Source organism: Pituophis catenifer, unplaced genomic scaffold (assembly GCF_029215685.1).
Source record: "Pituophis catenifer annectens isolate HBS135680 unplaced genomic scaffold, rPitCat1.0.hap2 SCAF_8, whole genome shotgun sequence".
In the NCBI taxonomy this organism is placed as follows: Eukaryota; Metazoa; Chordata; class Lepidosauria; order Squamata; family Colubridae; genus Pituophis; species Pituophis catenifer.
The window spans coordinates 11176921-11194550 of NW_027256888.1; the positions used below are offsets into that span (position 1 = coordinate 11176921).

At 39.5% G+C, this 17630-nt stretch overlaps 1 protein-coding gene across 2 annotated transcripts in view; it reads right to left on the reverse strand.

The window, feature by feature from the left end:
• The window catches only part of DCUN1D4 (defective in cullin neddylation 1 domain containing 4), a 28262-nt gene extending 16044 nt beyond the window's left edge, over nucleotides 1–12218 (reverse strand). Inside the window, exon 1 of one of the 2 annotated variants that reach the window (XM_070948659.1) lies at nucleotides 12091–12218. In XM_070948659.1, the coding sequence (XP_070804760.1) occupies nucleotides 12091–12115 (25 nt within the window). In that variant the 5' untranslated portion in view covers nucleotides 12116–12218. Of the gene's footprint in view, nucleotides 1–7787; nucleotides 7848–12090 lie in introns of those variants that run through there. The other variant, XM_070948660.1, reaches the window with a different exon arrangement.
• Between the last annotated feature and the right edge of the window lie 5412 nt (nucleotides 12219–17630).

The window sequence follows — 17630 nt, forward strand, 5'->3', positions numbered from 1 at the left end:
AATACATTTGGAGTAATTCCCTGAATCAACACCCCCCCCCCAAAAAAACCCCCACTATAGCTCCAAAAAGTATTTCTAAATTCAGTTGAATCATTTCCAAAAAGACCCCTAATCCCAACATGGTCTCCTCTAAATAGCTAGTTATGCCTCGAATAGATTTCCCTAGCGAAGCAAAACATGGCCTCATTATACAAAATAAAAAAATTGAAGTTGTTGGGTACAGGGAAAAAAAAGGTTAATATGAATATACAATATAATTGCAAGTAAACAGTAGGAAAAAATAGCCAAAGCAAGGTTTTGTTTTCTTTTTTTGCAACATACGTTCTTTTCCTCCAGCATTCTGAAGCTCGCATTCTGTAAAGACTAAACAGCCATGCTTGCTTTTTATAAGTGTTTGGCTAGCCTGAATACTTTTCAGTCCCAAAGAAGTTTCCTGAACAAGAAAATATCAGCTTGAAGAGAACAATTTCTCATAGTCTGTCTCAAAACGAGACTCAACAAATTAACATTTCACATAACACATATTAAGTTTACCCAACGTTGAACTGTTTTATCAAAGGCAGACAAAATTTAACATGGTCAAAATAAATAAGGCTACACCACTTAATTTACTAATTGTTGATATGGAGGAACTCCAGGTAGCACAAACAAGCATTTTCAAAGTAATACAGTATTACAAAAAAAAAAGCACTCTTAAAAAAAAACACAGAATTCAGGACTACCACATTAGAGAAGACTAATTTAACTCGGCAACAGTCAGTTTCACATTCTTTTAAGATAAATGAAAACTAAGCACGATAGTCTTACAGTACAAAACATTATCAAATATTAAAATATCTCCCAGCAATCAACCCTAAGCCAGAGCTAGATAAAAATATGACAAGCATTCCCAAAAGAGATTAAACTTCCTAATTATCAGCAATGCTGAGAAAGAGCTTTATTGTGCTAACAAATATTAATAACAAATATTAGATCAAATACAGACCCAAATACAGACAAAATATCCTATGCATTGAGTCTACACTCAAATATGTAACATTAAATCATGGCTAAGGCAGAAGCATGATTAGTTTATCTTAACCAGGATGTGGCTTGCTATCTGAAACTGGTTAAGTCAACAAAGCACTTTCTTTGCTCTATTTTCATACTTCCGTGATGTCTATGTTACATGTTATGGGATCTTTGGTTGAACTCTCATCCATGGTTTACGCTAAACCGAGTTTAATGTCTTTTATTTATATGTTTATGTCAGCGTTATGTCAGTAATGCACCCACCAAAAGCAGAACTCCGAGACATATAGATTCCTCAAAGAGCATGTTTATTGGATACATCATATCGGCACAGCCGGTGAAAACCAACTCTAAAAAACTCTCTGCGGTTTTTCACCTAATTAAAAGAGCAAAAGTTCCTTATCTCAGATGTCACTGGTCACATTGTCCAATGAAAATAGCTGGCAGGCTGCTTGGTCACTCCTCTCCCCCTTCAACCTGTTGAAATGACCTTGGTTCCCACAAGAAAACTTTTTGTTTTGACTGGTAGCTGGTCTATCTACTTCCCCCCCCACTCCCTTCCCCATCTCAAGGTTCGTGGCAACTGTAAGGCAGCAAAAGATGGCTTCAGCCATGTTCGCTTCAACGTTGAGAGTTTATTTATTAATCAAATTTATATAACCACCCATCTCATGGAAAGCAACTTGGGCAACACACAATTAGATAAAAAAAACAATGAGTAAAAACAAAAATATACATGTGTCTGTCTATAAAGAGATGATGATGATATCGTCAATTCAGACTCATGGCAATTTACAAGGCAATAAAAACCATAGTTCTCGTGACACAAAATGAATAATTAAATGTCCATGGTAAGAACATAAAACAAAGTACCGTAAATGGTAGGAAAAGTAAGAGACAAAGCAAAACAATAATGTTTCAACAGTTATGTATTCATTATCTATAAATTATCTCTTTTAAAAACAACACATTAACACTTCCAATGTTTACCATCCAAAATTATAAGAAAACACTAAACCACTAGAACCCCTCCAAAATAATTCTGACTTCTATGCTTTCCAGAAGGTCATGATGATGGGGGTTCATCTAATGTCTAGCGACTGGGCGCTCCCATGTGACTCCTCTCCTGCACGAGCTGCATTGGCTTCCGGTGGACTTCCGGGTGCGCTTCAAGGTGTTGGTGATCACCTTTAAAGCGCTCCATGGCTTAGGGCGAGGGTACTTACGGGACCACCTTCTGCCACCAATAGCCTCCCACCGGCCAGTTCGCTCCCACAGAGAGGGCCTCCTCAGGGTGCCGTCGGCTAGACAATGCCGGCTGGCGACCCCCAGGAGGAGAGCCTTCTCTGTGGTGGCACCTACCCTTTGGAACAATCTACCCCCAGAGATACGAGTGATCTCCGACCTCCGGACTTTTCGTTGGGCCCTAAAAACTCATCTCTTTCAGTTAGCCGGTCTCTCTTGATTTTATGATTTTATGGTTGGTTTTAAATTTTGATATGGATTTTAAATTGATAAATTTTAAACTATGGGCCAAATTTAATTATTTTAAATCTATTTTTAATCGTACTTTATGTATAAATGCTTTTATTTTGGCTGTTCACCGCCCTGAGTCTGAAAGGAGAAGGGCGGTATAGAAATTCGAAAAATAAATAAATAAATAAATAAATAAATAAATAAATAAAGTGAAAAGGGAAGTTCCATTAGGTTAGGACCAAGGTTTCTTGGTTTCAGCCCCTATACAGATAGTCCTTGACTTACAACCACAACTGAGTCCAACATTTCTGTTGTTAAGCGAGACATTTGTTGTTTTGCTCTATTTTACAACCTTTCTTGACACAGTTGTGTATCACTGAAGTTGTTAAGTTAGTAACACAGTTGTTAAGTGAATTTGACTTCTCCATGGACTTTGCTTGTCAGGTTACAAAAGGGATATATCTGAAAAATGGTCTTTTTTCAATGCCATTGTAACTTTGAACGGTCACTAAACAAACTGTTGTAAATTGAGGACATCTCCTATGAAGAAGGTATTGGATGGATCAGTTCAGACTGGAAAAAATGGTCCACAAGATACCTTGGCATCAAGATGCAGAGAACTTTACCTGTTAAAACCATTATGTATTATATTTGGCAATCTATCATGATCTGTTATAAAATGGGTCCATATCCCCATATATGCAGACAAGTTATGATTATAGCATGCTCTAGAAAACTATTTGTAAGTAAAAATTATAATGCATACAGTGCAATAAAAACATGTGTACAGAATTAAAACATTTTAAAAAATGAATTCTAGTACTATGCAAATGCAATCTTTCTCCAAACAGGGTGGATAAAAATCAATGATTTTTTTTAAAAAAAATAAAAAAAATCAGATTTTTTTTTATTTAAATTGGATTTTTTTGATTTTTATCGAATTTATTTTAATAAACAACTTTTGGAGTAAAAATCTATCGTAAGATAGTTTTCTATTTAAGATACATAAATAATTTAGTTTATTCAGCATGAAATGGATCTTAGTTATATAGCAGGAGGCTGTATATTCTGCAACACTGGGACTATCGGTGAGTCAACAGTGGGTCAAAGGAGTAGCAGAGAGGACAGTTGCTCTTTAAAAATTACGATTTAAATCGAGTTGATTTAAATCAAGCCTTTTTACTAGTGATTTAAATCATGATTTAAATTGTGATTTAAATCAACTCGATTTAAATCAAATCCACCCTGTCTCCAAATAAGAAAAAATGTGTTCAAAAAGTAAATCTAAAGAAATTCTTGAGTGATTGTGCAATTTTTCATATTCCTGGGTATTCAGATCAGCCCACCAACATTGGCAGGTGAAATCACTGTATATAAACAAACCCTACATTCACTAGCACTGATGTTATTAGTATCTATTTGAGTAATGAAACATCTGCAAGCAAACAATCAGGGCCAGAGACCAAGGGCTCATCATTCAACCTAAGTTATACAGATGCTTGACAACTGACTCCCATTTACGACGGTTGCTGTGTCCTGGAGCCATGTGATCCCCCTTTTGCGACCTTCTGACAAGCAAAGTCAATGGGGAAGCCAGATTCACTGAATAGCCGTGTTACTAATTTAACTACTGCAGTGAATCACTTAACAAACAAGGCAGGAAAAGTCGTAAAATGGGACAAACTCACTTATCAAATGTTTCACTTAGCAATATAAATGTTGGGCTTAATGGTGGTTGTAACTTGAGGACTACCTGTATATACATATACGTCAAGGGCTTCGCACTTCAGATCTTTTCATCAAGTTCAATGCAATAATGAAAGACTAAATCAAAACAAGACTTGTATTAATTTATTCTGCCAGTAAGGCAGTGGTGGGTTCCTCCCGGTTCCGCCGAGCCGGTAGCGGTGATGATATGACGTCACCAAACCGGTTCTGCCCCCCCCCCCCCCGCGTTATTCTTACCTTTTATTTGGCCCCACTCCCAATCTATTGCTGCCTCCTGAGTCCCAGCTGATGGGCTAGAAGGAAAATAAACTGTTTAAACTCTTGCCCTGGGGCTTCAAAGGACCGCCCTACAGCTGATCAGTGGTAAAAGGCAGTTTGGTAGTAGACCAGTGCCTCCAAAAACAAATGAGTAGACCGGTGCCTGCAAAAATAAATGGGTAGACCAGTGCCTCCAAAAACAAATGAGTAGACCGGTACAGCTCTGCAAGGAGTTAAAAGCCTGGTAAAACAGTACCTCTGTTAAATCCTAAAGAATTGTCACATGACCATCAAGCCACGCCCATAAAATAAGCCACGCCCACAGAACCGGTAATAAAAAAATTTAGAACCCACCCCTGCAGTAAGGACATTTTGATCATGCCAAAACAAATTACACTATAAGGATACTACAGAGACTACAGATTTGATGCCACAGCTAAACATTTCTTTTACACGTCTATATTCATACAGTTTAATTCAGGATTTTTACCACAATTTACTGAATAAAGCAAAATGTCCTAGTTCATCTAAATTCTAATTTGAAACAGATTGTTTTGATTAGCAAGATGTGTGAATCACACAAACAAAGTGTTGGCTTAGCACAATCTATTTCAATTAGATTAACCCAGGGCTCCATTTTAAATGCAGGTAGTGCCAGAGCCAAGGACATTTTTTCCCACCACTGTTCTAGGTACCGGAAGTATCCTGAATGTGCTGTATTTTTTTAAAATGGTTTCTGTGGGCATCTGAACACAAACACGTTCACAAAACAGGAGCAGAAGATGTCAATGTTTATACACAGGATTCCTTGTGCGGTTAATTTGTCAACAAGAATTAGAATTGGGTAACTGAAACTGTCTGGTTTGTATCTGTACAGCCACTAAACAGGACAGGTACAGACTTCAACAGATAGTTAGGACTGCAGAAGAAGCAATTGCAACCAGCCTTCCTTCCGTTGAGGGTCTGTATACTGTAAGAGCTACAAAGGGGGCTGAGGAAATATCTATGGACCCCTCACATCCTGGACATAATATATTTCAACTTCTCCCTTCAGAACGCCACTATAGAGCATTGCATGCCGGAACAACTAGAGACTTTTTTCCTCCATTCCATCACTCTCGATCACATTCCACAGCACTGCCTTATGCCAAAGGATATCTAACCATGTAGTAGCACTGCATTACTATTATCTTTTTTTATCTTTCCTATCACCTACTTCTGTTGGCCTTTTATGACTTATCACTCTGTTGGTTGTATCTTATGATTTATGATCGAATCTTATGATTGACGATTTGTCACTCTGTTGCTTGTATATATACCGAGAGCTTATTCCTTGTCCTACTGAGACAAATTCCTTGCATGTCCAGTCACACTAGGCCAATAAAGAATATTCTATATTCTATCCCATCACAGTGCTTCAACATTTTAAAGATTTCATCAGCAATAGGCCACCTGGGCAGAAATGAGGATGGAAAGACAATTGCAAGCAACGGGAGAAATACTTCAGCACCTCAGGAACTCAGGATTTACATTTTGTGGAAGGATGGGCTCATATGAGAGAAGCCTTTGAATACTTCACATTCAATAACTTCCTTTTCTTCTTCCCTTCCTCTGTCTCCTAAAACCAGAGCTTTACAATGAGGGAGAGCTGCAGTTATTTCCAAGGGGCATAGGAAAAATAATTCAATGTTACATTAGCCCCTCCAAAACTGGGCTATTTTCTCTGCTCTCATTCTGTGGTCAGAGGGTTGGAGCCTAACTCAGATTCTCCTAGTTTTCCTTAGGCAACAGATGCATTATACAGTTCAAGGAAAGACATGGCCTCCCAGCACCCCTCTTGTAACTCGGGAGTTCCCTAAAGATGCCAAAAGGTAGCTAATATTGCCTATCTGAGGGTGGGGGTGGGGATGATGTTTCTGCAAAGGCCATTGCTTGAAATTACTATCTGGTTCAAGCCTGCTTAACTTAAGCTTAAGGGTGCTTTCTTATATTGAGCTACTTTCATTCGCTTACATGCGACAAAGGTTCCTGAAAAGATTGCATCGGAGCTCTGAAATATGCTCTGAATTGCTGTCTATAGCCATCTTTACTTGCCTAACCATGTCTGCCTGGAATATTTTTTATTTCAATCAGCCTTCCATATCTCTCCTTCAAACTGAGCGTGGCCCTGATGATTCACGGATTTGTTCATGATATTTTTGTGTCAGCCGTTTAAAAAAAAAAAAGAAATTGGTTTGCTATTGGCATTCCTCCACCTCACAGCCCTGAAATCTAAATATGAATCAGAAAAGGTGCCGCTTAGTTTCCAACCTCAAAGTCAAGCCCATACATCAGAAAGGCACAAAAATAAAACTTTCAGTTGAGCTGGTGTCTATCTGGATAAATCAGTGTAATTTCCTGATATTATGAAAATAGTGTTCCTCTGCCTTCTTCTAGGGTGTTTTTCTCAACTTCGAACTTCAGCATTGGTATTATCTGGAGGACTCCTATCGAAATATCAACAAGGTTAAACCATAATTAGTTTCAGAGCCAACAAGAGCAACCTACCCCTGCTCTCTGCTCAAAAAGCTTTATCTCCACTTATTAATTTTACTTTTAATATATTTATGGCCGGGTGCTCCAGTACAAGCAGTGCTCAAGAGGTCACCATTAAAACACTATTTTACAGTAAAATAACATTAAAATACAAGAACATGATGAAATAGCAAATAGGCTCAAAAAGTACCAGTAAGACAATGTTAAAAAGTATTCATTTCAAACCCATTTGCAGCAAAATTGACAGGCTAAAAGATGCCAAATGAGGAGATAATCTGGCATCCTGTGCCAAGCAATTTGAGAACCTAGGAGTAGCCACCAAAGTTTTCACAAGCTCCAAACTTAACTTGTATGTTTAAGAAATGCGGCTTCTGAAAATTCTTGAAATGAAACTGAGACTAGCCACTATGGGGGTAGACTTTAAAATAACCAGTTCCCAACTTTTACGGGTCACATATAAGATCACCTTTATTATCATTTTTTACTGTGAATACTGGCACACATTAAAAAATGAAATTCTGATGCTTCCTCTCAAAATAAAATATATATCCATACTCATATATATACTATATTTACATATGTATACACACACACACACACACACATATCAGATCAATATACAATATTGCCAACTATCTGGGTCCTCATTTTACCGACCTCAGAAGGATGGAAGGCTGAGTTAACTTTGAGCCTAAAATGATTAATGTAAATTATCATGAAGTTGTTGCCATTGTGTTATTTTACACAAGCTGGTTATAGAAACTGAACTATTCACGTACTATATATGCTAAGTCTCCAGATAACCAGGGAACGTTTTGGGGGAAAACTGGTTCTTTGCAGGACGTTTTCACACTTATGTATAGGCCTACAATAAGTTTAAGCCACCAATTGTTTTCCTTTCATTAAGCAATGCCATCAGTTGGGACCCTGGAAGTGAGCCTTCTCTAGAACAGCGCCTGCCCTCTGAAACAAGCTTCCCTTTGAGATCTTTTGCAGAAGTGGTTTTCAACCTATTTCTTTTAACAGAAAACAAAATAAATAAATTAGCTTAAAATGTTTAAATGTGATGTGTTAAAATGGCACCTCAAATTAAAGATCAGGAAGGCTAAACAGAGTACTTTATTTCTAGTCATGCTTAATAAGCATGCTGTAGTGTGATTTTACACGTTACTATGAGAATGCATTTCTATACAGCACATGCCTACTCAAAGAAAACACCATCGAGCAACAGAATTACTTCCAGTCTGTCCTTGAAGTTCAGTAGGGGTTATCCCTTCATAAAAACTGTAAGGCTGCAGCTTGAATTCTTAAAGAGAATTTATTTGGAAGTAATCTGGTTTTTTTTAGTGAGCCTTAATTCCAGATAAGCATTCTTCATTCTAATCTTACAACATAGCCACTTTCCTCTCAATTTCCAAGCATTCAAGGCATTCCGCAATAATCTGCTCAAGAGTCCAGATCAGAAGAACCTCCAATGTCCCTTCTGCACTTAATGTTTATTCTTCAACCGTTCAATGGATGTCAGCTAAATTAGTTTACTGCTACTTATTGTTGAAAGTATGGGGCCTAGTTTAAAAAACTAAAGAAACTTGATATAAATCTACAATGTATTAATAACAAGGTATAGGGGGTGGATAATTATGCTTACTAGTAGTACATGATTACATTACACAGACAAAATTTAAGAAGTTACTTTTTGAGTAGGTTTCTATTTACTAAAGTGTAACTAAATCACACATATTTCAGAAGCAACTAGTTCTTACAGGAAATCCTTCCATACTTTTTTTTTTAATGAATACAGAATATTCATAAAAATAAACTGACCAATATCATGAAGAAATAATATTATTTCTGAATAAGCATTAGGGAGATTTTGCAGAACTTAACCTTTATCTATAGGAGCCACCAATTGACTTCTTCTTCGTCTTGAGCCATATCAGTCATCGGATGTTGGCGATCATGTTGGAGATCCTATTTTTATCAACACCAAATTAATTATATTCTTACCTTTAAAGTAAGATAAATACAGTGTTTTCAGCCCAGAACAAACGAAAGAGAATTGTTAAGTTCACATACAATGAAAAATACATTATGGGCTACAGCGTGGACTATCCTTTACTTGCCATAATGCTAAAGAAGAATATTTATGTCCTGTACTGTGCATGGACAAGTTTGATGCAAGTAATAGCCTTGTGTTTAAAAACTCACTGGTCACCATAGACAAGAAATAAATGCAGGTGACAAGAGGCCAGAGAGGAATAGACTGATTTGGATCTTCTCTGCCACTCTAGTCTCTTCTCCATCACTGTTAAATTTTTACTAACTTTCAACAACCAGCTTGTTATTCTGTTCCAGCTATAGAGAAACCCCTTTGCTCTATGGCTACCATGCATATTCAGATAAGCCTCTTTATAAAATCAAGAATGTAAGTTCTCCATTTACAAAGCCTAGCAAAATCAGGAATTTTTTTTTTTAAACCCTCCACTGACCTAGAAAAATCTATCCAACTATTAGAACGGCCCTGATCAATGAACAATCCAATAGGATTTCTCTTTTGGAAGGGCTGTTAAATTTCAACAGCAACTTTCAAGTAAGTTTTATCCTGAAATAAACCACTGGCTTCTGTTGACCTCAAAGAAAGTTATTAAGGGACAGGGGAAAGAAAGAATGCGTCCTCCAGTTTCCACCATCCCCCTTTTTTTTCTTTAATCAATGTCAATCAAACTATGGGGAAGTTTGGACAGTATATATGTTGACAGCAGCAAGATTATTATAAACACAAAAAAAAAAATGGAAGGACCATGGGCAAATGGCTGCAGAAACTGATGGAGTTGGCTGAAATGGCAAAACTGACTATTTTGATTAAAGAAAAGAATATAAGTACTTTTGTTTCCACATGGAGACCGCTTCTGACCTTTGTGCTTGATGTGGGAAAAGAATGACACTTTGATTTTGGGTTTTATCAATTAGATTGACAGATCCCTCATAGAAAAGGCTAGTTTATATCATTATGAAAAAAACAAAACAAAACAAAAAAACCCAAAAGTTGTGGTTTGATTGTTAATGCCTTATTTTACTGCAACAGAGAGCATCGCAAGTCGAACACTTCTTTTTCTTTTTCCTAACCCTTCCTCACGTCTCTTCCCCCCCCCGGCTTTCCTATTTATTTTTGTATTTTGTACCTTATTTTATCTTATGGCAACTCAATTTTTTTTAAAAAAAAATGTTAAATACGGAAAACCATGGGGAAGTTTATTCAGGGCAAACCACATCCCCTAGTAGGAAACGTCCAGGCTTAAAACCAGACGAAGAGGCAAAGAACAGAGGGAAAAACATGTTTTAAGGGATTTCCTCCCCAGCTTCCTTCCCCTCTCAAAAAAAAGGGGGACACCCCCCCCAACCCCATGCAACTACCCCACATGCCTTCAAGGGCAGTCAATGCATAATATTGATTTAGAAATGAAATGTTAGAATAGTTTGGATGAATATGAAGATAGAAGAAACTTATGGAAGATGGAAAAGAACACTAGAAGATAACACCAAGGCGTCACATCACAGGGAAGGGAGGATTGATGTATTAAATGTTTGTCTGTCTTAAAAAATAAAAAAAATAATAATAAAAAGGGGAGTCAATGCATAATATTGATTTAGAAATGAAATGTTAGAATAGTTTGGATGAATATGAAGATAGAAGAAATTTATGGAAGATGGAAAAGAAGACTAGAATATAACACCCAGGTGTCACAGGGAAGGGAGCAGTGATGGGATTCAGCCAGTTTGCACCACTTCGGGAGAACCGGTTGTTAACTTTCTGAGCAGTTTGGCAAACTGATTGTTGGAAGAAATCATTAGGGCAGAGAACCGGTTGTTCAAGTACTTGAATCTCACCACTGGAAGGGAGGATTGATGTATTAAATGTTTGTCTGTCTTAAAAAATAAAATAAAAACTAATAAAATAAAAAGGGGAGTCAATGCATAATATCGATTTAGAAATGAAACGTTAGAATAGTTTGGATGAATATGAAGATAGAAGAAACTTGTGGAAGATGGAAAAGAAGACTAGAAGATAACACCCAGGTGTCACAGGGAAGGGAGCAGTGATGGGATTCAGCCGGTTCGCACCACTTCGGGAGAACTGGAAGGGAGGATTGATGTATTAAACGTTTGTCTGTCTTAAAAAAAATAAATAAATAAAATAAAAAGGGGAGTCAATGCATAATATCGATTTAGAAATGAAACGTTAGAATAGTTTGGATGAATGTGAAGATAGAAGAAACTTGTGGGAAGATGGAAAAGAAGACTAGAAGATAAACACCGAGGCATCACATCCCAGGGAAAGGAGGATTGATGTATTAAATGTTTGTCTGTCTTTAAAAAATAAATAAATAAATTTAAAAAAGGGGAGTCAATGCATAATATTGATTAAAAAATATTTTTTAAAAATTAATAAAAAAAGGGGAGTCAATGCAGACACAAACACACACACACACACCCATCTCCTACCTGCAGAGGGGCAGGGCGTCCCCGGGTTGTTGACCCAACCTGACCCAAAAGAGGGGCGAATGGTGGAGAAAGGAGGGAGTGGGGGGGGAGGGGTTGTGTGTGTGGTGGGGGGGGGAGAGAGAGAAAGGCAGACAGCTGTCCGCGGGATGCATTCTGGGGATTGTAGTCCGCGGGGCCAGGCCGGGCCTCGCAGCCACGGAGCGCGAGAACTCCAACTCCCACCATGCAACGGGAGGGAGAGAAGAAGAGCGGAGAGGAGGGGGGGTGTTTCTTTCTTTCCCCCCCCCTCACCGGCGGCCCTGGATTCCTCCCTCACCCACCACCACCAACCCCGCCGCCGCCGCCGCCTCAGGCTCGCCGTTGAGAAGGGCAGGGAAGGGGAACGGAGCCCGGAGCCTCCTTCGGTCGAACTGCGTCACAAGGGAGCCCCCCCCCCTCACACACACACACATACACGACCCCCGGTTCAATGCATCCCCTCCGAACTCTCTCTCTCTCTCTCTCTCTCCGCCGGCACCGGGCGCTTTCTCCCTTCGTTCCGCCGCTTGCCAGGCCGCGCCCGCTCGGCGACCCACTTACTGACAGCCGCGGCATCCGAGTGCATTTTTGGGCAGCGGCCGTAGCGCGTGTGCGCACCCACACAGCCTGCCCCGCGCGGGCGCTCCAACCGCCTCTCTCTCGTTCGCCTCAGCTCGGCTCGGCTCTTCTCTCTCTCTCTCTCTCCCCCTCCGCCCCCCACAACAGCGCCCCGCCCCTCGCCAGCTGCCATTGGACGCCGCTCCTTCGCCCCGCCTCTTTCTCCCCGGCCGTCCCCAGAACGGGATTCTCTCGACGGCCACGCCTCTCGACTAGGCGGCCCCGCCCACCGCGGGATCTCGCGCCTCCCGATTGGCCAACCGCCGCGCGTGCCTTTTTGACTCTCGCGGTTGTCGCCGCCGCCGCCGCCTCACCCGCTGGGTGGGACAACCGCCTCCGCCAATCAGCGGAGCAAGCGCGTGCGAGAGGGGCGGGGAGAAAAAAAAAAAAAAAAAAGAAGAGGCACCGTAACACGGAGAAGAAGGGAGGTCGGCTTTTGATTGGACAAGGGGGAAGGGAATGGAGGCCGCGCCCCCAAATCCGCGGATTGGTTGGCGAAAAGGAAAGGGACCGCCGGTCACGGATGGAATTGTGAGCCAAGGTGGCGCAGTGGTTAGAGTGCAGTACTGCAGCTACTACAGCTGAGTGTTAGTTCAGCAGATCAACAGTTCAAATCTCAGCGGCTCAAGGTTGAGTCATCCTTCCGAGGCGGGTAAAATGAGGATCCAGATTGTTGGGGGCAGTATGCTATTTAGTATATATTTAATATACTTAGTATATACTTTATTTAGTATATAAATAAAATAAAAAGAGGGATTTCAGGTGGAATTGACGGGATCGCTTTGCTGCGTTTTTTAGGGTAATTTATAATTTTTTTTTAAAGAAAAAAAAAATTGAAAGATAATGTCTGTTCAGATTCTCAGTCATCCGGATCATAGATGTCTTGTTTTTTTTCCAGTCCAGAGCATGAAAGATAAGGAAAACCCTATTTGATAGTATAGCACCGTATTGAATTTTAAGTATTTAAGTAAATAAATACGATGGTATTGTAAATAACTCCATGGCCCTTTCCATGTAACTCCCCAGGAGCCCAAAAAAACCCCTCATGGTATGCTTTGAAGGAGGCTGGATGTCAGCTTCCTGTGTTTGAAGAACAGTCGGGTAAAATTTGCAAATATAAAAAAAGGGATTACTATAACACGGGTCTGCAACCTGCGGCTCTGGAGCTGCATGTGGCTCTTTCATCCCTCTGCTGCGGCTCCGTCGCTCAAAACACGCATCGCAACTGCCAATGTGCGACACCCGCCAGCACGCGATTTATTGAGCTTTTCGAGCCATTTTTTTTCCAGAGTTCAAAATGTTTTTGTTGCAGGCAGAAATAAAAATGTGTTTCCTCTGTAGCAGTTCATTGATTACATAAATGCAACACGCTATAGTTTTTTTTATACATAGCATACAGGTAAAAAATGATATATGCAACATTATCTTCCTTTTAGATGTCAAAAAAGGTTTTTGTGGCTCCCGGGGTTTTGTTTTCTGTGGGAGAAGATGATATGAAGGTGTTTTTTTTCTCATCAAAAGTGGAATGTGTTATTTTGGTTACTAGCTAAGAACCTGATAGAGTACTGAAAAAACACTGGAAGAAAGGAGACATCAGATCTTATAGTCCAGGGGTCTGCAACCTTAAACAGTCAAAGAGCTGTTTGGACCCGTTTCCCACAGAAAAGAAAACACCGGGAGCCACAAAAACCTTTTGACATCTAAAAGGAAGATAATGCTACATATATCGTTTTTTTACCTTTATGCTATGTATAAAAAAAAAACTATAGTGTGTTGCATTTATGTAATCAATGAACTGCTACAGAGGAAACACATTTTTATTTCTGCCTGCAACAAAAACATTTTGAACTCTGGAAAAAAAATGGCTCGAAAAGCTCAATAAATCGCGTGCTGGCGGGTGTCGCACATTGGCGGTTGTGATGCGTGTTTTGAGCGACAGGGAGCCGCAGCAGAGGGATGAAAGAGCCACATGCAGCCCCAGAGCCGCAGGTTGCAGACCAGTGTTATAGTCCGACGTTAAGTATTCATAATGTGTGTCCTGTAGATGGCACTCAGGGTGTGACCAACCAATCTTTCTTTGGCCTAAAGCTGAAAGAAATTAAACGCTAGATCAGAGAGACAATTAGACATATGGAGGAGAGGGAAACTGGCAAGGAACTGAGTGTTATGAAACATGCCATCAAACTTGCATTCATCGCTAAATTTGTAGACAATAGACTTTAATCTGGACACAAAACAGGTACCAGTAATTGTGATACACAAAACAAGATTATCTTGCCTTACATAATTGCAGGTTCTTTCTACTATTTAGAATTGTGTTTGATGTCCTAAAAGATATGTAATTGTGCTTAGTTAAAAATCCACAATTGAAGAGTGACACCAGAACTTGAGAGTCTCTAAAGCAGCCAAACATCCACACAACAGACCAAGTAATGCTGTCCAACAGCTCACTGATGGTGGTCCTTGAGTTCATTGTTGAGTGCAATTATAGGTCTGGGATAAAAACTATTCAGAAAACGTGTGGTCCGAGTTTTAATTGTTCTGTATCTTCTGCCAGAAGGCAACAGTCCAAAAAGATTGTAAGCAGGATGGGAAGAGTCTCTGAGAATGTTATGCAACTTTCTCAAACAGCAAGATTCGAAGATGTCGTCCAGGCCTGGTAGCTGGAGTCTAATGATATTCTGGGCAGTTTTAATGATTCTCTGTAGAGCTTTTTTGTCCGCTACAGAGCTGCTCCCATGCCATGCAAGAATGCCGTATGTCAGGACACTCTCAATGGTGCTGCGATAGTAGGACAGAAGTAGATGCTGAGATAGATTTATCTTCCTGAGCATTCTCAGGAAGTACAGCCTCTTCTGTGTCTTCTTCACAAGCATGTTAACCTTCATATTTTTTTTTTTTTTAATTTGATTTATATGCTGCCCTTCTCCGGAGACTCAGGGCGGCTTACAATGCTTTAAGCAATAGCCTTCATTCTTTTGTATATTTTATACAAAGTCAGCTTATTGCCCCCACAAACTGGGTCCTCATTTCACCTACCTTAGAAAGGATGGAAGGCTGAGTCAACCTTGAGCCTTGGAGAGATTCGAACCAGCAGAAATATTCCATGAGAGGTCCTTCGAGATATAAATGTCCAGAAATTTAAAACTACCAACCCTCTCCACCGCCTCACCATTTATGTTCAGTGGTAAATGTACATCTCTCTTCCTCTTGAAGTCAATTATAAGTTCTTTAGTTTTTTGGGTGTTATTTTCTTTACCAACCAAATTAACTGCACTTCAGCTTATTGTTAGGATGGGAGAGAAATAAGGCAATTGAAAGTGCAGTATTTTGATAAATGGTTTCTACTTTTTCCAAGTATTAATATTAACTATCGATACACCAAGCCTCATATCTAATCCTTTAGTTTTTTTAAAAAAAGTAACACGGCAGTTGTCAGATCTTTTAAAAAAGCACAGTAAATTCATTGTAAGAAAAGAGAACAAGAGGATGAGCAGCTGCAAAGTGGATGGACTCACAGTGGTGAGGAATGTGACACTGAAGCACCAAGTTAGGGACACATTCTCATGGAGAAAATTGATCTAGGTAGTCTCTAAGAGTCAGTGTTGACTTGATAGTGCATGATTAATCAATCAAAAGTTAACTGTGCTCGCAGACAGGCTTATAATTAAAACCCATGCAAGATAGCACATTTTCTGACAGATTTTATTAAAAGCATATGCTTATATACAGTAAGAGGGACAAGGCTGGGATTGCAGCATCTCACCAAGCATTTTGCAGATTTTGACCTTCAGCAGTAGACACTACTGAATTCTAATATGACTACACTGAGCCACTTTCTTTGTTTACATCTTGTATAGTATAAACCAGCATCAACCAAGCATCAATCAAGATAGCTAGAAAGATAGAAAGATAGACAGACAGACAGATAGATAGATAGATAGATAGATAGATAGATAGATAGATAGATAGAAGCTCTATCTATCTATCTATTTGCTCCTAGAAGCACGAAGCCGAAAACACCAGCCTGAAGATGACAAATGAGACTTTGTCAAAACGTCGCCAAGACACTTCCAATTTTACGCGGGAGAAAACCCGAATAACCAAAGACCTAGATAGATAGATAGATAGACAGACAGACAGACATAGAATAATTATGTTTCATAGAATATCAAATAATAAAGTTGCTAATACTTTCCTGCTGTATCACTCAGGCATGATGTTTCAATGGGCATGTTACTGTATGCTAATAATGATAAATAGTGCAAAACAAACAACATCTATTAGATTGGGACTTTACGGCGATGTTAATTTTATGTAAACATTCAACAGAGCCAGCTGTTAAAATTTTAAATCCTTTCAAATTTTAAGATTTTTTTCCCCTCTTTCCGAGAAAAACCTACTTGTCAGCACTTCAACCTGCATTTACTCTAGTGCTGACACTTTACTCAAAAGCATGTGGATATGTTTAGTAGCATAATAATTGATTTCATATTTAAACAGTTAAATAGTTAAGCATATCAAGAATTCAAACTGAAGTTTTCTCTGCCACAATTTTAAGGTGAGCTAAAAGAATCAACCCTCAATATGATAGTCAATAACGCTTCCTGGTTAAAACTGGCGCTAAGCAAATTCTTTACCAACTGATAAGCCAAGGAACCAGTGGTGAAATCCAAATTTTTTTACTACCGGTTCTGTGGGCGTGGCTTGGTGGGTGTAGTGTGGCTTGGTGGGCGTGGCTTGGTGGGCATATCAGGGGAAGGATACTGCAAAATCCTCATTCCCTCCCCACTCTGGGGCCAGCCAGAGGTGGTATTTACTGGTTCTCTGAACTACTCAAAATTTCCGCTACCAGTTCTGAGAACTGCTCAAAATTTCCGCTGCTGGTTCTCCAGAACCTGTCAGAACCTGCTGGATTTCACCCCTGCAAGGAACGCTTTTGCTATTCAAACTAGGTTTAGAGGATCCACAGGAAGTAAATTACACCCATTTATGTAATACCAATGACAGTAAAGTTAAATGCTTTAAAAAAAAAAAAGAATTACTGATAGCTTAGATATAATTGTATTGTACAACATGTATCATTAGAGCAAAGGGCAAATGTTTAGAATCTTCTGTGCAGCCCAGAAGAAAAAGATTTCCTGCCTTAAAATGTTCCTGCTGTGGTTGTGCTGGGACCAAAGAGGGCATTTTAGGACATGATCTAAACAGTTAGTGAATAGTTGAGCTGGCAAACAATTCCCAAAGACCACTGCCAGCTGGAATGCCTTCAGAAGATCTTTGGAGATTCAGCTGCACACTCATAGGACCAATGTCTTGCTTTTACAAGCATAAATGAAGTAAAACAGAAAACGGCAAACAAAATGTTCTTCTTACAGCAAGGACTTGTGAGGAGAGCTGGCCCCGCTCTTAGTCACTGGAGCCAAAGCTTATGATCTGGCTTCTGAAGTATGCAACCGATTTCTAAGTACAGAAATACATTG